At 30.8% G+C, this 24,147-nt stretch overlaps 1 protein-coding gene across 1 annotated transcript in view; it reads right to left on the reverse strand.

The window, feature by feature from the left end:
* Positions 1-24,147, reverse strand: part of LOC148941205 (inactive tyrosine-protein kinase RYK-like) — a 155,626-nt gene that overhangs the window by 43,558 nt on the left and 87,921 nt on the right. The window contains exon 8 of the mRNA XM_089103993.1: positions 14,792-14,951. Coding sequence (XP_088960119.1) covers positions 14,792-14,951 — 160 coding nt within the window. The remainder of the gene's footprint in view (positions 1-14,791; positions 14,952-24,147) is intronic.

Raw genomic sequence — 24,147 nt, forward strand, 5'->3', positions numbered from 1 at the left:
GTTAGTTTTTTTGTGTGTGTGTAAGTTTTTTTGTGTGTCTGTAAGTTTTTGTGTGTGTGTGTAAGATTTTGTGTGTGTGTGTAAGTTTTTGTGTGTGTGTGTAAGTTTTTTTTGTGTGTGTGAGTTTCTGTATGTGTTTAAGTTTTTGTGTATGTGTGTAAGTTTTTTTTTGTCTGTGTAAGTTTTTTTTTTGTGTGTGTGTAATTTTTTGTGTGTGTTTAAGTTTTTTGTGTGTGTAAGTTTTTGTGTGCGTGTAAGTTTTCGTGTGTAAGTTTTTGTGTGTGTGTAAGTTTTTTTGTGTGTGTAAGTTTTTGTGTGTGTGTGTTTTTTTGTAAGTTTGTGTGTGTGTGTATGTGTGTGTGTGTGTGTGTGTGTAAGTTTATTTTTGTGTGTAAGTTTTTATGTGTGTGTAATTTTTGTGTATGTGTGTGTAATTTTTTTTTGTGTGTGTTTGTAAGTTTTTGTCTGTGTGTTTAAGTTTTTGTGTGTGTGTAAGTTTTTTTGTGTGTATGTAAGTTTTTGTGGGTTTGTAATTTTTTATGTGTGTGTGTGTGTACGTTTTTTTGTGTGTGTGTGTAAGTTTTTTTGTGTTTGTTTAAGTTTTTGTGTGTGTGTAATTTTTTATGTGTGTGTAAGTTTTTTTTTTGTGTGTGTAATTTTTTTTGTCTGTGTGTATGTTTTTGTTTTTTTTTCAGTTTTTTTTTGTGTGTGTAATTTTTCTTGTGTGTAATTTTTTTTGTGTGTTTAAGTTTTATTGTGTGTGTGTAATTTTTTGTGTTTGTGTAACTTTTTTTTTGTTTGTGTAATTTTTTGTTAGTTTGTAAGTTTTTGTGTGTGTTTAAGTTTTTGTGTGCGTGTTTAAGTTTTGTGTGTGGGTGTATTAGTTTTTGTGTGTGTGTGTGTGTAAGTTTTTGTGTGTGTGTAATTTTTTTTTTGTGTGTAAGTTTTTGTGTGTGTGTGTGTATTTTTTTTTATGTGTGTAAGTTTTTGTGTGTGTGTGTAAGTTTTATTGTGTTTGTAAGTTTTTGTGTGTGTGTTAGTTTTTGTGTGTGTGTAAGTTTTTGTGTTTGTGTAAGTTTTTGTGTGTCTGTAAGTTATTGTGTGTGTGTAAGTTTTTTTGTGTGTGTGTAAGTTTTTGTGTGTGTAAGTTTTTGTGTGTGCGGAATTTTTTGTGTGTGTGTGTGTAAGTTTTTGTGTGTGTGTTTTAGTTTATGTGTAAGTTTTTTTGTGTGTGTGTAAGTTTTTGTGTGTGTGTGTACGTTTGTTGGTTTGCTTAAGTTTTTTTTTTTTTTTATAGTTTATGTGTTTTTGAATGTTTTTGTGTGTGTGTAATTTTTTGTGTGTGGGTATGTTTTTTTGTGTGTTTAAGTTTTTTTTGTGTGTGTGTAAGTTTTTGTATGTTTGTTTTTTTTTGTTTTTGTGTACTTTTTTTTTTATTTGTGTCAGTTTTTGTGTGTTTTTAATTTGTTGTGTGTGTGTAAGTTTTTTTTTGTGTAAGTTTTTTGTGTGTGTAAGTTTTTGTATGTGTGTTAGTTTTTTTGTGTGTGTGTAAGTTTTTGTGTGTGTGTAAGTTTTTTTTGTGTGTGTAAGTTTTTGTAAGTTTGTAAGTTTTTGTGTGTGTGTAAGTTTTTGTGTGCGTATGTAAGTTCTGTGTGTGTGTGTGTATGTTTTTGTGTGTGTAAGTTTTTGTGTGTGTGTAAGTTTTTGTATGTGTGTAAGTTTTGTGTGTGTGTGTATGTTTTTGTATGTGTGTAATTGTTTTTGTGTGTGTGTAATTTTCTGTGTGTGTGTAATTTTTTGTGTGTGTGTTATTTTTTGTGTGTGTTTTGTTTTTTGTGTGTGTGTTTTTTTTTTTGTGTCTGCAAGTTTTTGTGTGTGTGTAAGTTTTTTTTTGTGTGTGTAATTTTTTGTGTGTGTAAGTTTTTTTGTGTTTGTTTGTTTTTGTGTGTGTAATTGTTTGTGTGTGTGTTTAATTTTTTTTTTGTTTTTTAGTTTTTTTGTGTGTGTGTAAGTTTTTGTGTGTGTGTAAGTTTTTGTTTGTGTAAGTTTTTTTTGTTTGTGTAAGTTTTTTGTGTGTGTAATTTTTTTTGTGTGTGTAATTTTTTTTGTGTGTGTAAATTTTTTTTGTGTGTGTAAGTTTTTTTTGTGTGTGTAAGTTTTTTTATGTGTGTAAGTTTTTGTGTGTGTGTAAGTTTTGTGTGTGTGTGTGTATGTTTTTTTGTTTTTGTTTGTTTTTGTGTGTGTGTGTGTGTGTGTGTAATTTTTTGTGTGTGTAATTTTGTTTGTATGAGTTATTTTTTGTTTGTGTGTTTTTTTTTTTTTATTGTTTTAATTTTTTGTGTGTGTGTGTAAGATTGATTGTTCTTTTGTAATTGTTTTTGTGTTTTTAATTGTGTGTTTAATTTTTATTTTTTGTGTGTGTAAGTTTGTTTGTGTGTGTAAGTTTTTGTGTGTGTGTAAGTTTGTGTGTGTGTGTTTGTGTGTAAGTTTTTGTGTGTGTAAGTTTTTGTGGTTGTGTAACTTTTTGAGTGTGTGTAAAATTTTGTGTGTGTGTAAGTTTTTTTGTGTGAGTAAGTTTTTGTTTGTGTGTGTAAGTTTTTGTGTGTGTGTAAGTTTTTGTGTGTGTGTCATTTTTTGTGTGTGTAAGTTTTTTTTGTGTGTGTAATTTTTTTGTGTTTGTCTATTTTTTTTTGTGTGTGTAATTTTTTTTGTGTGTTTTATTTTTTGTGTGTGTGTGTATTTTTTGTGTGTGTGTATAATTTTTTTTGTGTTTGTTTTTGTAAGTTTTTGTGTGTGTGTAAGTTTTTGTGTTTGTTTAATTTTTTGTGTGTGTGTAAGTTCTTGTGTGTGATTGTGATTATTTTCTATGAAGATAAAAAGTTTCACTTTAATTCTAAATTTTCTTAAATTCAGTTCCGACTTTTATCAAAGAGATGAAAAAATTTAAAGTTCTGTTCCAAATATTTTCCCGGAAGAAGAAAAGTCCCAAGACCTAAAAAATTTAAAGTTCACTTCTAAATTTTTCCGTAGAAGATAGGAAAAGTTATACTATGATTGTGATTATTTTCCATGAAGATAAAAAGTTTCACTTTAATTCTAAATTTTCTTAAATTCAATTCCGACCTTTCTCAAAGAGATGAAAAAATTTAAAGTTCTGTTCTAAATATTTTCTCGGAAGAAGAAACGTTCAACTTCGATTCTGAATTTTATCAATGAAAATGAAATAAGTTATTGATCAATTTTATTTTCCTAAAATAATATAAAATTTTCCACTACAATTTAGATTTTTCTCAAAGAGATGAAAAAATTTAAAATACTATTCCAAATTTTTCTTAGAAGATAGAAAAGTTCAAGTTCTCTTCTGAATTTTACCAAAGAACATAATTCAATTCTAATTTCTCCAGAGAAAATAAAAAGCTTCCACTTCAGTTTTAAGTTCACCAAGATATGAAAAATTTAAATATCACTTCTAAATTTTTCCATAGAATATAGGAAAAGTTATACTATGATTGTGATTATTTTCCATGAATATAAGAGGTTTCACTTTAATTCTAAATATTCTTAAATTCAATTCCGACCTTTTTCAATGATATGAAAAAATTTAAAAGTTATGTTCCAAATATTTCCCCAGAAGAAAAAAAGTTCAACTTCGATTCTGAATTTTTCTCAATGAAAATGAAATAAGTTATTAATCAATTCTATGTCCCTAAAATAATATAAAAAGTTTCCACTTCAGTTCAGATTTTTCTCAAAGAGATGAAAAAATTTAAAATACTGTTCCAAATTTTCATAGAAGATAGAAAAGTTCAAGTTCTCTTCTGAATTTTACCAAACAACATAATTCAATTCTAATTTCTCCAGAGAAAATAAAAAAGCTTCCACAGATTATTTTCCATGAAGATAAAAAGTTTCACTTTAATTCTAAATTTTCTTAAATTCAGTTCCGGCTTTTCTCAAAGAGATGAAAAAATTTAAAGTTCTGTTCAAAATATTTTCCCGGAAGAAGAAAATTTCAACTTCGATTCTGAATTTTCTTAATGAAATTGAAATAAGTTATTGATCAATTCTATTTTTCCAAATAATATAAAAAGTTTCCACTTCAGTTCAGATTTTTCTCAAAGAGATGAAAAAATTTAAAATACTGTTCCAAATATTTCTTAGAAGATAGAAAAGTTCAAGTTCTCTTCTGAATTTTACCAGAGAACACAATTCAATTCTAATTTCACCAGAGAAAATAAAAAGCTTCCACTTCAGTTTTAAGTTCACCAAGACATAAAAAATTTAAAGTTCAATTCTAAATTTTTCCGTAGAAGATAGGAAAAGTTATACAATGATTGTGATTATTTTCTATGAAGATAAAAAGTTTCACTTTAATTCAAAATTTTCTTAAATTCAATGCCGACCTTTTTCAAAGAGATGAAAAAATTTAAAGTTCTGTTCCAAATATTGTCCCGGAAGAAGAAAAGTTCAATTTCGATTCTGAATTTTATTAATGAAAATGAAATAAGTTATTGATCAATTCTATTTCCTAAAATAACATAAAAATTTGTCGCTTCAGTTCAGATTTTTCTCAAAGAGATGAAAAATTTAAAATACTTCCAGATTTTTCATAAAAGATAGAAAAGTTCAAGTTCTCTTCTGAATTTTACCAACGAACACAATTCAATTCTAATTTCTCAAGAGAAAATAAAAAGCTTCCACTTCAGTTTTAAGTTCACCAAGACATAAAAAATTTAAAGTTCTGTTCAAAATTTTTCCGTAGAAGATAGGAAAATTATACTATGATTTTGATTATTTTCCATGAAGATAAAAAGTTTCACTTTAATTATAAATTTTCTTAAATTCAGTTCCAACTTTTCACATAAAGATGAAAAAAAATTTAAAGTTCTGTTCAAAATTTTTAATAGAAGATTGGAAAAGTTATACTTTGATCGTGAATATTACATTTCTTTTCTGAATTTTACAAAAGAACACAATTCAATTCTAATTTCTCCAGAGAAAATAAAAAGCTTCCACTTCAGTTTTAAGTTCACCATGACATAAAAAATTTAAAGTTCAGTTCTAAATTTTTACATAGAAGATAGGAAAAGTTATACTATGACTGTGATTATTTCCTATGAAGATTAAAAGTTTCACTTCAATTTTAAATTTTCTCAAAGAAGTGAAGAAAAGTTCAACTTCAATTCTGAATTTTCTCAAAGAAAATGAAACAAGTTATTGATGATTTCTATTTCGCAAAATAATATAAAAATTTTCCACTTCAGTTCAGATTTTTCTTAAACAGATGAAAAAATTTTAATACTGTTCCAAATTTTCCATAGAAGATAGAAAAGTTCACTTTCTCTTCTGAATTTTACCAAAGAACATAATTCAATTCTAATTTCTCCAGAGAAAATAAAAAGCTTCCACATCAGTTTTAAGTTCACCAAGACAAAAAAAATTTAAAGTTTAGTTCCAAATTTTTCCATAGAAGATAGGAAAAGTTATACTATGATTGTGATTATTTTCCATGAAGATAAAAAGTTTCATTTTAATTCTAAATTTTCTTAAATTCAATTCCGACTTTTCTCAAAGAGATGACAAAATTTAAAGTTCTCTTCCAAATATTTTCCCGGAAAAGAAAAGTTCAACTTCGATTCTGAATTTTCTCAATGAAAATGAAATAAGTTATTGATCAATTCTATTTTCCTAAAATAATATAAAATTTTCTACTTCAATTCAGATTTTTCTCAAAGAGATGACAAAATTTAAAATATTGTTCCAAATTTTTCATAGAAGATAGAAAAAGCTATACTTTGATTGTGAATATTCTTCATGAAGATATGGAGTTCCACTTTAATTCTAAGTTTTCTTGAAGAAGTGCAAAATGTACAAGTTCTCTTCTGAATTTTCTTAGAGAGGAGAAAAAAAAATTAGCTCAATTCTGAAATTTACCAATGAAAATGAAAAAGATTCCATTTCAGTTCATAATTTCTCAAAGACATAAAAATTTAAAGTTCAATTCTAAATTTTTTCATAGAAGATAGGAATGGCTATACTATGATTGTGATTATTTACCATGAAGATAAAAAGTTTCACTCTATTTCTAATTTTTCTTAAATTCAGTTCATTCATCTAACCACCAAAAAAATAGATTAGGTTAGGTTAGGTATAAATAAATATTAATAAATAATTAGAAACATTTCTCCATGTTTAAGTTAGGCTAGGTTAGGTTAACTTATCATGAGCGCTCATGATAAGCTAACCTAACCTAGCCTAACTTAAACATGGAGAAATGTTTCTAATTATTTATTAATATTTATTTATACCTAACCTAACCTATTTTTTTGGTGGTTAGATGAATGAACTGAATTTACGAAAAAATAGAAATAGAGTGAAACTTTTTATCTTCATGGTAAATAATCACAATCATAGTATAGCCATTCCTATCTTCTATGGAAAAATTTAGAATTGAACTTTAAATTTTTATGTCTTTGAGAAATTATGAACTGAAATGGAAGCTTTTTCATTTTCATTGGTAAATTTCAGAATTGAGCTAACTTTTTTTTCTCCATATCTTCATGAAGAATATTCACAATCAAAGTATAACTTTTTCTATCTTCTATGAAAAATTTGGAACAATATTTTAAATTTTGTCATCTCTTTGAGAAAGATCTGAATTGAAGTGGAAAATTTTATATTATTTTAGGAAAATAGAATTGATCAATAACTTATTTCATTTTCATTGAGAAAATTCAGAATCGAAGTTGAACTTTTCTTTTCCGGGAAAATATTTGGAAGAGAACTTTAAATTTATTCATCTCTTTGAGAAAGGTCGGAATTGAATTTAAGAAAATTTAGAATTAAAATGAAACTTTTTATCTTCATGTAAAATAATCACAATCATAGTATAACTTTTCCTATCTTCTATGGAAAAATTTATAACTGAACTTTAAATTTTTTATTTCTTGGTGAACTTAAAACTGATGTGTAAGCTTTTTATTTTCTCTGGAGAAATTAGAATTGAATTATGTTCTTTGGTAAAATTCAGAAGAGAACTTGAACTTTTCTATCTTCTATGGAAAATTTGGAACAGTATTTTAAATTTTTTCATCTGTTTGAGAAAAATCTGAACTGAAGTGGAAAATTTTTATTTTATTTTGGGAAATAGAAATGATCAATAACTTGTTCCATTTTCATTGAGAAAATTCAGAATTGAAGTTGAACTTTTCTTCACTTCTTTGATAAAATTTAAAATTGAAGTGAAACTTTTAATCTTCATAGGAAATAATCACAATCATAGTATAACTTTTCCTATCTTCTATGTAAAAATTTAGAACTGAACTTTAAATTTTTTATGTCATGGTGAACTTAAAACTGAAGTGTAAGCTTTTTATTTTCTCTGTAGAAATTAGAATTGAATTGTGTTCTTTGGTAAAATTCAGAAGAGAACTTGAATATTCACGATCAAAGTATAACTTTTCCAATCTTCTATGAAAAATTTGGAACAGAACTTTAAATTTTTTTCATCTCTATGTGAAAAGTAAGAACTGAATTTAAGAAAATTTAGAATTAAAGTGAAACTTTTTATCTTCATGGAAAATAATCACAATCATAGTATAACTTTTCCTATCTTCTACGGAAAAATTTAGAACAGAACTTTAAATTTTTTATGTCTTGGTGAACTTAAAACTGAAGTGGAAGCTTTTCATTTTCTCTGGAGAAATTAGAATTGAATTGTGTTCGTTGGTAAAATTCAGAAGAGAACTTGAACTTTTTTATCTTTTATGAAAAATCTGGAAGTATTTTAAATTTTTCATCTCTTTGAGAAAAATTTGAACTGAAGTGGCAAATTTTTATGTTATTTGAGGAAATAGAATTGATCAATAACTTATTTCATTTTCATTAAGAAAATTCAGAATCGAAATTTAACTTTTCTTCTTATGGGAAAATATTTGGAACAGAGCTTTAAATTTTTTCATCTCTTTGAAAATGGTCGGAACTGAATTTAAGAAAATTTAGAATTAAAGTGAAACTTTTTATCTTCATAGAAAATAATCACAATCATGGTATAACTTTTCCTATCTTCTACGGAAAAATTTAGAATTGAACTTCAAATTTTTTATGTCTTGGTGAACTTAAAACTGAAGTAGAAGCTTTTTATTTTCTCTGGTGAAATTAGAATTAAATTGTGTTCTTTGGTAAAATTCAGAAGAAAACTTGAACTTTTCTATCTTCTAAGAAATATTTGGAACAGTATTTTAAATTTTTTCATCTCTTTGAGAAAAATCTGAACTGAAGTGGAAACTTTTTATATTATTTGGAAAAATAGAATTGATCAATAACTTATTTCAATTTCATTAAGAAAATTCAGAATCGAAGTTGAAATTTTCTTCTTCCGGGAAAAAATTTTGAACAGAACTTTAAATTTTTTCATCTCTTTGAGAAAAGCCGGAACTGAATTTAAGAAAATTTAGAATTAAAGTGAAACTTTTTATCTTCATGGAAAATAATCTGTGGAAGCTTTTTTATTTTCTCTGGAGAAATTAGAATTGTATTATGTTATTTAGTAAAATTCAGAAGAGAACTTGAACTTTTCTATCTTCTATGAAAATTTGGAACAGTATTTTAAATTTTTTCATCTCTTTGAGAAAAATCTGAACTGAAGTGGAAACTTTTTATATTATTTTGGGAAAATAGAATTGATCAATAACTTATTTCATTTTCATTGAGAAAATTCAGAATCGAAGTTGAACTTTTCTTCTTCCGGGAAAATATTTGGAACATAACTTTTAAATTTTTTCATCTCTTTGAGAAAGGTCGGAATTGAATTTAAGAAAATTTAGAATTAAAGTGAAACTTTTTATCTTCATGGAAAATAATCACAATCATAGTATAACTTTTCCTATCTTCTACGAAAAAATTTAGAAGTGATATTTAAATTTTTCATGTCTTTGTGAACTTAAAACTGAAGTGGAAGCTTTTTATTTTCTCTTGATAAATTAGAATTGAATTATGTTCTTTGCTAAAATTCAGAAGAGAACTTGAACTTTTCTATCTTCTATGAAAAATTTGGAACAGTATTTTAAATTTTTTCATCTCTCTGAGAAAGATCTAAATTGTAGTGGAAAATTTTATATTATTTTAGGAAAATAAAATTGATCAATAACTTATTTCATTTTCATTGATAAAATTCAGAATCGAAGTTGAACTTTTCTTCTTCCGGGAAAATATTTGGAACAGAACTAAATTTTTTCATCTCTTTGAGAAAGGTCGGAATTGAATTTAAGAAAATTTAGAATTAAAGTGAACCTTTTTATCTTCATGGAAAATAATCAGAATCATAGTATAACTTTTCCTATCTTCTACGGAAAAATTTAGAAGTGAACTTTAAATTTTTTACTTCTTGGGACTTTTCTTCTTCCGGGAAAATATTTTGAACAGAACTTAAAATTTTTTCATCTCTTTGAGAAAAGTCGGAACTGAATTTAAGAAAATTTAGAATTAAAGTGAAACTTTTTATCTTCATAGAAAATAATCACAATCACACACAAAATCTTACACACAAAAAAAAAATTACACACACAAAAACTTACACACACACAAAAACTTACACACACACACACAAAAAAACTTATACGCACACAAACAAAACTTACACACACACACAAAAACTTACAACCACACACAAACTTACACACACACAAAAACTTAGACACACACAAAAAACTTACACACACATAAAAACTTACACACACACAAAAACTTACACACACACAAAAACTTACACACACATAAAAACTTACAAACACACACAAAAACTTACACACAAAAAAAACTTACACACACACAAAAACTTACACACACACAAAAAGTTACACAAACACAAAAACTTACACACACAAAAACTTACACACACACACACAAAAAATTACACACACACAAAAACTTGCACAATCACAAAAACTTACACACACAAAAACTTACACACACACAAAAACTTACAAACACACACAAAAACTTACACACACACACAAAAACTTACACACATACAAAAACTTAAACACAAACAAAAAACTTAAACACACAAAAAAACTTACACACACAAAAAAACATACACACACACATACACACACACAAAAACTTAGACACAAACAAAAACTTACACACACACAAAAAAAAATAAACAAACACAAAAAATTAAAAAAATACAAAATTACAAACACAAAAAAAACTTAAACACACACAAAATCTTACACAAAAAAAAATAATTAAAAAAACACAAAAACACAAAAACACAAAAAAACTGAAACGCACAAAAAAACTTAGACAAACACAAAAAAATAAAAACGAACAAGAACTAACAAAAAGACAAAAAAACTTACACACAAATAAAAACTTACACACACACACACAAAAACTTACACACACACGCACAAAAAGATAAACACACACAAAAACTTAAACACACAAAAACTAACACACACACAAAAAACTAACACACACACAAAAACTTGCACACACAAAAAAACTTAAACACGCAAAAAAACTTACACACACAAAAAAACTAAAACAAACGAAAAAACTTACACATACACAATGACAAACAAACACACAAAAAAACTTACACACACACACAAAATTACACACACACAAAAACTAAAACAAACACAAAAAAACTTACAATCACACACACAAAAAACTTACACACACACACACATATAAAACTAACACACACACAAAAACTAACATACACACAAAAAAACTTACACACACACAAAAAAACTTAAACACACCCACAAAAACTTACAAACACACACAAAAAAAATTACACACACAAACACAAAAAATTACACACACATAAAAACTAAACACACAAAAACTTACACACACACACACACACACACACACACACACACACACACACACACACACACACACACACACACACACACACACACACACACACACACACACACACACACACACACACACACACACACACACACACACACACACACACACACACACACACACACACACACACACACACACACACACACACACACACACACACACACACACACACACACACACACACACACACACACACACACACACACACACACACACACACACACACACACACACACACACACACACACACACACACACACACACACACACACACACACACACACACACACACACACACACACACACACACACACACACACACACACACACACACACACACACACACACACACACACACACACACACACACACACACACACACACACACACACACACACACACACACACACACACACACACACACACACACACACACACACACACACACACACACACACACACACACACACACACACACACACACACACACACACACACACACACACACACACACACACACACACACACACACACACACACACACACACACACACACACACACACACACACACACACACACACTCACACAAAAACTCACACACAAACAAAAACTTACACACACAAAAAAACTTACACAAACAAAAAAACTTACACACAAAAACTTACACGCACAAAAAAACTTACACACACACAAAACTTACACACACACAAAAACTTACACACACACAAAAAAAACTTACGCAGAAAAAAAACTTACACACATACACAAAAACTTACACACATACAGAAACTCACACACACACAAAAACCTATACACGCACAAACAATTAAAAACACACAAATAATAACACAAACACAAAAAAAATAACACACACACAAAAAAACTTAAACACACACAAAAAAATAAACACACACAAAAAAAAACTTACAAACACACACAAACTTACACACACACAAAAACTTACACACATACACAAAAAGTTACATACACACAAAAACTTACACACACACACAAACACAAAAAATAAACACACACACACAAAATCTTACACACACACACACACACAAAACTTACACACACACACAAAAACTTACACACACACAAAAACTTACACACACACACAAAAAAAAACTTACACACACAAAAACTTACACACACACAAAAACTTACACACACACAAAAACTTACACACACACAAAAAAACTTACACACACACACACAAAAACTAACACACACACAAAAACTTACACACACACACAAAAACTTACAAACACCCACAAAAACTTACACACACACAAAAACTTACACACACACAAACTTACACACACACACACACACAAAAACTTGCACACACACAAAAACTTGCACAAACACAAAAACTTACACACACACATAAACTTACACACAGAGTACCAGTGGGAAAGCCATCTCTTGTCTATGAACAAGCACAGAGTACGATTGTCAGAGCCGTAAGCATATTTTATGCCATTTTAAGATACGTAAAAAAGTTAAAAAAATGCCATGTTAAAAAATTCCAAAATTATTTTAAAAAAATGGTGGAACGGGGGAGGGGGGTGGTCCTTTGAGAGCCCGGGGGACCTTTAGGGACCGGAGCCCTTTGGGTCGGGGTAGGGTGATCGGGGCCCTTTGGGGTTGGGGTAGAGGACCTCACGACACTGTTTAAATAGAACTTGTTTACTATAACGACCACACTCAAAAGCTCTTCGAAAACCTTTTCTAAAATCATCTTTTAAAATGTCTCTAACTGTTTCGCCGAAATAATTCCCTAAAATGTTTAAAACCGTTTCACCCAAATAATCCCCTAAAAGTAATTTCTGCGTGTTCCTTTTGTTTTTGGCATCCCTGCGCTGTCACATTTCAAATTTCTAGGAAACCCTTTCCTAGGTTAATCTCTTCATCTCATAAATGTTCCTAGCTACACTATTAAGGCTTCATTAGAATATCAATTTATCTCACCGACTTAAAGCTCAGTGAAGCCGTATTTAAAAATAGAATTTCTATCTCTTTAGACTCCCGCATAATTCCAAGATAACAAGTGATGTCATTTCTAATTCCTGACACTAAAGATCAATGAAGCCCTATTTAAAAATAGAATATTAATTTTTCTCTCTGACTTAAAGAACGTTTATCCCTCAGACCTAAGATTAAAGAAGCCATAATGTTTCTTAATTCCCCTTTCGTGAACCAATAATTCCCCCGCAGATTATGTAAATCAATTTCTCAGGTTAGGTTAGCCTAAAGATCAAAGAACCAATAATGTTTCTTAATTCCCCCTTCGTGAATCAATACATTCCCCTAGCGATTATGTAAATCAATTTCTCTGGTTAGGTTCGCCAAAAGATCAAAGAAGCCATGTTTGTTTCTTAATTCCCCCTTCGTGAACCAATAATTCCCCCATGGATTATGTAAATCACCCCAATGTCATTACACCTGGACAAACAACAGCAAATAAATCGACCTTGAAACGTCCATCAAAGTGAGAAAATTCCTGTTTTTCCATTCTCACTGACAATGAACCATAAAACATCCATCAAAGTGAGAAAGTTCCTGTTTTTTCATTCTCACTGACAAAAACCATAAAACAGACATGAATTGCTGTTGACATCCATAAAAAACATCAAATAAATTGACCAACACACATAACCGTCCATGAAACAACCATCAATGTGAGAAAATTCATGTTTTTCCATTTTCACTGACAACAAACCATAAAACAGACATAAATTGCTGTTAACATCCATAAATGTGAGAAAGTTCCTCTTTTTTCATTCTCACTGACAAAAACCATAAAAAAGACATGAATTACTGTTGACATCCATGAAAAACATCAAATAAATTGACCAACACACATAACCGTCCAAGAAAACATCCATCAAAGTGAGAAAATTCATGTTTTTTCAAGTGAGAAAATTCCTGTTTTTTCATTCTCACTGAGAAAACCATAAACCACGTGGTGCTGTTCGGAGCTCATGAGGCCTTTCTACTTTCGAGTAAACTATTTGTTGACTAAAAAGTCTGTAGTGCAATAAGTCTCTAGTTTAATACTGAAGGTTCATTCTATATGTAGTTTTGTTGCAAACCAATCTTATTGTATTTTACAACAATAACCACTAAATAACAAATCAGCCGAATACAAATCTGCTTAAAAAACCAAGAAACTAAAACTGGCTAAAATAATGCCATGTTCAACAACTATGTTTACATAAAAAATTAAATAAAAACGACCAAATTTGACCAGAAACTTTGTTTTTTGGTTCAAATAAAGAGCTATATTGATAACTAAAGTGAGGAATAATTGCTTTGACTAGTGGGGGACCTTCATCCCTTTAAAGCCCCACTTGTATTGTTCAAGTAATTGCTTAAACTCTAATAGACAATTTGTGTTCGTTTTAAGTTGTAATATTTTCTTTTACCCAAGAAAACTTATTTAGGTGGCTTATTTTGATTGGTGGCTGTAGGGGCAGGTACCCTTCAAAAAGTCTTTTCATTAATTACACTAATTATCTAATTTCACTAATTACACGTCGAAGGGGTAGAAAACACCAACAAGGGAGCCTAAGAGATTTTGGTATACATCCCAATAATTGTATATCTAACCCTGTTTGTGTTTAATATTCTTATGTTTATAGTCCTGTGTCTTATGTTGTGTTATGTTTAATATTCAACCGTGTTTGAGTTTATTGTTCAATTGTGTTTAATAGTTAACACAGAGATATCATTAATGGAATGCTTTTCAAATATTGCTGATTGCTTGTTTTCAAAATATACATTTCAAAATATTTATTTCGAAGGTTTATTAAGGTTTATTTCGAAGGGCATGGTAAGCAAAAAAAAGAACTAAATACATGGAAAGAAAGATGCATACATAAGTACCTTTTGAGGTTCCCTTTCTCAGGGTAAGAATAAATAACGACAGGCTGCCTTGCAGTTTCTAGGCATACAGCTACAGGAGGAAGAATGTGTCTATGCCGTAAACAACTTAAATAGGTTCCTTCCGTTAATAGCAGTGTTTTTTGGACTGAGGAAGCATGCTCTGCAAAGAAATAAGGCCTTATATTAGGACATAACTGTTAAAAATTAGCTGTCATTAAAATCAGGACCATAGTAGCCAGGTCAGTACTCCCTTGGTTCAAAACTCATGGTAGCAGCTTGGTAATTTCGGGCCCAAAGGTATCTGAAGTCAAGATATGAGTTGTTAATCCCGATGCCCTTTGAATATATATATATATATATATATATATATATATATATATATATATATATATATATATATATATATATATATATATATATATATATATATATATATATATATATATATATATATATATATATATATATATATATATATATATATATATATATATATATATATATATATATATATATATATATATACCGTAGATGGTATGATATATCCCTGTATAGAAAGTAGATCCATTGATACTCTCAAGCAAAAAAATAAAATAAAATAAAAATACTTAATTCTTCTGACTCCACAATTCTGAACTTCGGAGGGATGTGGGGGGGGGGCATCACCGTGGATTTGTCCCTTGTACCTCTAATATGTACTTTTAGATACTTTTGTCGCAGCGTAAAGGTTTGAGAAATAAACGCTACTGTAGCAAACAGTTCGTGGGAACGAACTATAAGTAAGGAGCGACACGGCTCAATAGTAACCGAAACTCTAAATAACGGAATTTCAATATCAATAAATATATCAAAAGAATTGGCTTAATATTCAGATTCCAAATTTAAGAGATTGATTAAATTTAGTGTTAGCCATAAAAGCCTAAGAGCCTGAGAAAATTTGCCTGATTATGAAAAGGGGAGGAAACATCCCCTAAAGGTCAAGGAATCTTAATGAAAATCACAACATTAGATTCAGCGTATCAGAGAACCCTACTGTAGAGGTATCAAACTCCTATCGACAAGAATGTGGAATTTTATATTTTTTGTCAGAAGAAAGGTCACGAATGCGTGTTTATTTGTTTTGTTTCTTTTTTCCCCCAGGGGTGATCGTATAGAACCATTGTTCCTAGGATATCAGGAGAGGGCTCATTTAAACGGTAATTAAAAGTTCTAGTTCCCTTTTTAAGTGACCAATAAGATTGGAGGCATCTAATTCCCCTCCCACACCTCTTTTTTCCCAAAATCGTCTGATCAGAATTTTGAGATATCCATATTGTTTAGCATAGTTGAAAAGTCCGAAAAAGTATGCATTTGGAGATAACATGCCCCTTCCCCAGCCTCTGGGAATATGTCTAAGTTATAAATTTGCCCATTGTTTGCGCATAATATTCGTTATTGGGAAGTATGCAGATATTTTTTGGAGGGAGGGGTATTTTGTGCTTGGGATGGGTTTACATGTGGAATATTTTCAGTGCGGACGGAAATTTCTGGGTTGAACTTTCCAGGGGAAATTTTACGCTGGGGAGATTTGACAGAATTTCTCTACGAAATTCTTTTATTTGTCTTACTTTGTCTTTGCCTATTCACTTTCGCCTGTGGAGAGATTCCGGGGAATTTTTAGAGGAAAATTTTCTGCATGTTTGAATTTATAGGAAATGTCCCCCCACGGAAGGGGGGATTTCTGGATTGATCGGAAAAACGATTAGAACAAAATCTTTTTCAACTGATTTTATAATGTATCTTTTCACCTTGAAGGAAAGTTTCGATTTTCTTGAATATTCAACTTTCATTAGGTTAAGAAAATCCGAAAAATATTTGCCAGGAACCTGGACCTGCCTTGGCATATCCACGCTTACCCTAGTTTAGTTCAGGGCCCGTCCTTAAATTTTATTGCAGAAGGGCAGGTAAACGTTTGAAGATTTGGCCTTGATTCAACTCAGTGTTCTGACGTTTCTATATCTAAGGTTCTTTGTTGTGCCCAATCGTGCCTATTTTTTTCAATTTTAAAAATTTTCATACGCTCTGTCTCACTTACAAGCTAAATCAAGCTAACCCAGCCCTCTCCAAGGCGGTTTCCAAAAATCTTGCTAATCTAAATAATTAGAGCTCAAACAGCTTCAAATTATGAAACTTCAGCTTTTTTCATCCTTTGCCTTCCAATAATAAACTAAATTTAAGAGAAATAAGAGTAATTTACTTAAGAGAAGTAAACTTAAGAGATATTAAATAAACTTAAGTTTATTTAATTAATTAAATAAAGTTAAGAGGAATAAGAGAAATTTACTTAAGAGAATTACGCTTAAGAGATATTAAATAAACTTAACCTTATTTAAATAATTGAATAAACATAAGAGAAATAAGAGAAATCTACTTAAGAGAAATACACTTAAGAGAAGTAAGAGAAATTTACTTAAGAGAAATAAACTTGAGAGATATTAAATAAATTTAAGTTTATTTAAATAATTAAATATACTTAAGAGAAATAAGGACTTAAGAGACTACATTACATACTGGAAAAAAATGTCAATTTTTACGCTGATTCCATACAAGTATTTTACGCTGATTTCAATCTTACACTCTGTTAAGATAAGATCGGAGATATCGTCAAAAATATATCTTGAGAAAAGGAATTACAAAATTCCCAGAAAATCGTAAGCCTCGCCCTTACCGAAAAGCAGCCGGCTCCTCAAAAAAAAAGTAAATAACACTTTTCTACAAAATAAAATTTACAAAGAAAAGTAAAAGGCTACGTTAAACCAAAGATGAGCAGGAATAAAGTCAGATGGTATTTTAAGCTTAAAACTACCATATCTCACCATCAATAAATAAATGACACCCAAAAACGAGAAGAAATTACAATTAATACCCAATCAAACTCAAAACAAGCAAAACCTAAGAGAAGTAGGACTGACTTGACTTGACTAGGACTGACTTGAGGTGGCTTATAAAGAAAAGAACATAATTTGCACATAATTTCCTCAATTTCTTGCATTTTCGTGTAGCCTTTGGGATAGTTGTTTTTGTCGCAATATTTCTTCCAAAAGATTGATCAGGTTTGAGAGATCGAAATTTCGATTTTCTTGATTATTCAATTTTCTCTGGGTTAAGAAAATCCGAAAAATATTTGCCAAGAACCTAGACCTGCCTTCGAATGTCCTCGTCTAACCTAGTTTAGTTCATGGCCCTCACTTAAATTTTTATTACGGAAGGGCAGGTAAAAGTTTGAAGATTTTATCTTGATTCATTTCAGTATTCTGTCGTTTCTATAACTAAGGTTCTTTGTTGTGTCTGATCATGCTTATTTTTTTTCAATTTTGAATATTTTCAGACAGTTTGTCTCACTTAAAAGCTAACTTAAGCTAACCGAGCACTCTCCGAAAATCTACTTCCGAAAATCTTCCAAAAATCTTGCTAATCTAAATATATAGAGCTCATACAGCTTTAAATTAAGAAGCTTCTGCTTCTTTCATGCTTTGCATTCCAATAATAAACTAAAATTAAGAGAAATAAGGTAGACTACATTATATAATGGAAAAAATTTCAACTTTTACGCGGATTCCACATAAGTATTTTACGCTAATTTAAATCATACCCTCTGTTAAGATCGGAGGTATCGTCGAAAATATATCTTTAGAAAAGGATTTAAAATATTTCCGAAAAACCGTATGCCCCGCCCCTATCGTAAAGCAACCGGCTATTAAAAAAAAAAACTTTTTCCACAAAATAAATTTTTCAAAGGAAATTAAAAAGCTACGTTAAACCAAAGATGAGCAAAAATGAAGTCAGATGGTATTTTAAGCGTAAAATTATCAGAAATTGTCCTCTATCAATAAATCGCCATCAATAAATAAATGACACCCAAAAACCAGAAGAAATTACAATGAACACCCAATCAAACTCAAAACAAGCAGAAACTAAGAGAAGTAGGGCCGAGGCCCCCGGCGCCTTATAAAGACAAGAACATAATTTGCACACAATTTACTCAATTTCTTGCATTTTTATTTAGCCTTCGGCATAGTTATTTTTTTCTCGCAATATTTCTTCCAAAAGATCGAATTAAGTTACGAGAGATCTCAAATTTAAAGGAAGTACAAGGCGTTCTTCGACAGCTTCATCGGGGTCTAAAAAGTCTAAAAATTGGGGCCTGGCACTCGGCACGAAGCACACTTGTATATATTTAATTCTTTAAGTGCACATTAGCATAATCATCACACTTTTCTTTACTGTCTTGTATACTTTACTGTACTGTCTTGTTTTCTTTAATGTATATCTCCACTGTCTTGCAAAAAGATTTCCCTATTGTTCTTCGTGATTTTGTTGTTTGTTTTCTTTAGTTCTTAAATCATGAGGTGTCACTGGTTTTTTATTCGTTATGATTGTTGTTGCTACATAACTTCTAACCGCATATTTTATTGTTCTTAACTTTTGTTTTTGATTTATTCAGATCTTCGTTATCGCATGTCTTGTAAACGTATCTTTCGTTGCTCTTCACTTTCGCGGCAGGATTGTATATATTTATTCTCTAATTAAGCATTAGCATAATTGTCAAATTATTCTTTAGTTTTAACTGATAAGGTGCCCCTTTGGTTTTTCATTCGTTGTGATTGCCGTTGCAGCATATCTTCTAATCGTGTATTTCTTTGCTCTTCACTTCCGTTTTTGACTCGTCGTGATTCTCGTGGTCGATTATCTTTTAACCGCATATTCTTTGTTCTTCACTTTTGTTTTTCACTCGTTGTAGTTGTCACATATTTCATTTCTTTTCACTTTCGATTTTGAATCGTTGCTATTCTCATTTTCACCAGTAGTCTAACCACATATTTCTTTGTTCTTTATTTTCGCTTAGCATTGATTCAAGCATTTTTTCAATCCATTTTGCCTTAGCTGCTCGGATCGGTCTTGTCATATTTGATGGTCTAGGTTGTGCATTTCACAAATTGTGAATTTACCTTACCCGGCTCGTCTTCTTCATTTTTTCTCATTTGATGGTCCAGTTTGTTTATTTTGAGCAACTGTTAATTAACGGTTTAATCCCCTAGGCATTATGAAACTCCTTAAAACACCGTAAGGCTACTGTAAATCACTATTAATTAATAATATCCCATTTTTTCAATAATAATATCCCACTCTTTCACCCTTTCACCGTTACCCTTTAACCGTTACTAAGAAAGGGTCGTCCAATTTTAGTTTTGTACTTTTATTTTAAGGTTTGGTTTTTATATTCTTATCAGTTTTATTCTGCACTGAGAACGGTCAAGCGGAGGTCTTGACCGAAATATTTTCATGATTTTTCAATTTTTTCACTGGCTGTTAATTGTCCTCGTTTTCTTCCTTTCTTCGCAATTTTATGTTTTATCATGATTAGCCAGTGTGGTCTCAGAAATTATTTGTAACCCCTACTCTGACCCCGACCCCTCACTAGAAAAAAATTCCTCCTGAAAACGCCTGTATACTTCCCAATAACCAATACTATATGTTAACAATAGGTAAAGTTTATAACTTGCAGACCCTCCCCCAGGAACAGTGGAGGATTAAGTCATCCTCAAAGACATATTAATTAGATTTTGGAATATACTGAACAAATGGCTATATAAAAATTTTGATTGGATAACTTCGGGAAAAAATAAGCGTGGGAGGGGGCCAAGTTGACCTCCTTTTTTTGGTCACTTGAAAAGGGTACTAGAGATTTTAATTTCCGTTCGAATGAGCCCTCTCACGATATTCTAGGACTACTGGATATATACGATCACCCCTGGGAAAAAAAATAATAATAAATAAATAAACACGCATCCGTGATCTTTCTTCTGGCAAAAAAAAATACAAAATTCGACATTTTTGGAGACAGGAGATTGAAACCTCTATAGCAGGGTTCTCTGATACGCTGAATCTGATGGTGTGATTTTCATTAAAGTTCTATGAAATTTCGAGGATTGTTTCCATCTTTTTTCGAAAATAAGGCAAACTTTCTCAGGCACATAGCTTTTGATGGATAGGATTAAACTTGATGAAAATTATATATTTGTATTCAGCATAAAAATCTAATTCTGATTTAGAGTTTCGGTTACTATTGAGCCAGGTCACTAATAGGAGAAGGCCTTAAACACAGGGGGAACACCATATATGGGCATTGACCTACTTTCAGAGGTGACGCAACACGCTCAGTGAATAAAACCAGTACAAGATCAATGACCTCCAATGATCTAGAATGCTAACTATACAATATCACGTGCCTCTTTCTAGGCCAATCAACGGTTAGAAATACTGGGCTAACAAGGTGACATCACCAGACTTCCAGAAAATTTCAGCAATGAATTTACGTAACTGTTATATCACAATTTGTTTACGCTTCAAGGTTAAGGGATGATGTGTAATTAATACAGACATGAATTACGTTGAACTTATTGTGTACTTCGATTGTGCAGGAATTCATGACAGAAAAATCAATAAGCTTCATAGGAATTTAAAATGTATCTGTGCACAGTTCCCAGAACAAAAAGAAACTTCAGAGATTAATTGACATTTTAGTCTAATTATTTGGGGTGAAACTCTCTGGTCGCTATAACAGACATGCACACAATATGGGATGCGGGCGATATAGAATATTGTTTTTGGCAATGGAGTAAAAAGTTGCTAAAAATTTGAAAGTAATAGAACCATTGGTTTCAAGATGAAATTGTGAATTAACCTAGCTTTACTTCTCGACTTTGTTCTGTTTTATGCTCAAGTACCATTTAAGCAGCGTTGTAGATTTAAAAAGATGATACTAATAAAGATACAGATGCCAAGAAAAGAATTTTAATAAAGAAATTCAGAACAATCCTTAGAAATCCTTAGAAATCAACTAGTAAGATGAATATGAGTATGAACCATCAAGGACCGCAACCACCAATGACCCTAACCACCAATGACCTTAACCTCCTAGGTCATCTCTACCCAACCTCCAAGGGCCCCCCAGCAAGTTTTTGGGCCCATTCCCTAAATTTTTTTAATACTTTTTAAAATTTATTTTTTTAACATGATAATTTTATTTCAACTTTTTTTTACATGTCTTAGAATGAACAAGTACACAATAAGGGATTTGTGAGACGATTATCGATTTGAACCATCAAGGACCGCAAGCACCAATGACATCAACCTCCAAGGGTCCCCTCTCCCCAACCTCCTAGGGGCCCCTAACTAGTGAAGCGATTATGAGTATGAACCATCAAGGACCGCAAGCGCCAATGACCTCAAACTCCAAGGACCCCTCTCCCCAACCTCCTTGGGGCCCCTTCCTCCAAATTTTTTGAGGATACCCCCTGATTTTCAACATAGAGGCTCCATTAAGAGTTAAAAATATGTAAGAAAAAAGTTATCAGAATATCATTTTTGACCTCCTCTTTCGGGACTTAGACAAGCACATGCTTTGAATATCAAATTCTGATAATTTTTGCCTAACATTATCAAATATGTCATTTAGAATGTTATGCTTTTTTTTTGAAAAGGTCCTCCCATGTTCTAAATGTTTCCTCATTATGACTTTTCTATTTATAAACCTTAGCACATCAGCTATTCATGCAAACATCCAACAATAAAATTCATATTAAAAGATTTACCAGCACTTTAAAATTATACAGAATGAAAATATCTATTTTCATAGACATTTTCGACCGATATGCTAAATTAAATGTCTACTGGTTAGATACAGTTTGCGATCGTTCACAAAATGTTGAATAGTTTATTGTTCCTAAGTGACGCGCCTGGGACACAGAAATTAAAAAATAGAAAAGGTTTTTCAGCTAAAGCAGGGAACAAGTTTGAAACTTAAAATAAATATAATTACTGTTTATTTTTAAAAACTTTGGACTGTTTTTCCAAATCATACCCGGACCTATCCAAGATATAATTTGAGGTATCGGCCCCCTAAAATCCTGATTAATTGCATTTAAAACATGTAAATAAATAACAATATTTAAGGTATAGTACAAATGGATTGTAAAAAACATGAAAATAGGGGAGGGGGAGGGACATGGAAACGTCAGATAAATTTAGTAACTGTATTTTGTGATTTAATGAGTTTAGTCTTATAAATATTGCCTAAAAAGACATTTTTTTCGCCTCATATAAATTTGGGGTATCAAGATGACTTCTTTATTTGAATATTCTCATTTACGTGATTGATTTTGAGCCTATTTTTATCTTTCTGTCGACTCTGATTTTATTCAAATAGTAATTATAGCTAAGCACAGCTACAAACACGAACCATCTGCAAACCCCCCTGCTACAACATTTATTTAAAGAAACAATATAAAAGTTATTTCACCTACTCCCACTTCGTAACCACAAACTGTGTGTTTACACGTCAAATCCAAGGAGAGAGAACTACTACTAACAACTCATTGTAATATAAAGTCACAAGAGGTCAATACAGATACGTTTTATTAAGAAAATATCTGAAAATGTTTAAGGTATAGTACAAATGACATGAAAAAAACATGAAAATAGAACTACTACTAACAACTCATTGTAACATAAATCACCCTGACGTCAATACTGATACGTTTTATCATGAAAATACTTGAAAATATTTAAGCTATAGTATGAAAGGCTTGCAAAAACACAATAATACTACTAGTACTAAGAACTTACTGCACTACTAAGACACCTGTGGTCAACAAAAGTATGATGCGTATCAACAAAAGTATCATACTTTTATCAAGAAAATATCTGAAAATGTTTAAGGTATATAGTCCAGCAAAAGTACGAAGAAAAGTGGGTCGACCCGGAGAAAATTGCAACAAAAGGTTTTTTTACACCAAAATGTTCAGAAAAATTGCTGAAAAACATATACAAAATCCGCTAAAATCGCCCGGCGGGAAAACCTTCTGGGGCTACTTAAAGGGGTTGGAAGGGGGCGAAAAATTAGGTATTTACATTTTTGACATTTAGGAAGCTTTTTTACGCTAAAATGTACAAAAAAATCGCTGAACAACATATCCAAAATCCGCTAAATTCGACCACCAGGAAAACCCTCTGGGCTGGTTAAAGGGGGTGAAATGGGGCGAAAAAATAGGTTTTTTCATTTTGGACATTTGGGACGCTTTATTTACACTAAAATGCTCAGAAAATACTGCAGAACAACATATTCAAAATCCGCTAAAATTTCCCGCCGGGAAAACCTTATGGAGCTGCTTAAAGGGGGTGAAAGGGGTGGAAAATCCTTTTTTCGATTTTTGTTATTTCGGTACGTTCGGAGACTCGATTCTGGTATAAATCAACTCGCTGAAACCGAAAATGATGTCACTTTTATTGTAGCACGTCTGTAATTTACTTTAAAC

Source organism: Artemia sp. Qi Xiang Cuo, chromosome 18 (genome assembly GCF_049724085.1).
Source record: "Artemia sp. Qi Xiang Cuo chromosome 18, ASM4972408v1, whole genome shotgun sequence".
NCBI classification, from domain to species: domain Eukaryota; kingdom Metazoa; phylum Arthropoda; class Branchiopoda; order Anostraca; family Artemiidae; genus Artemia; species Artemia sp. Qi Xiang Cuo.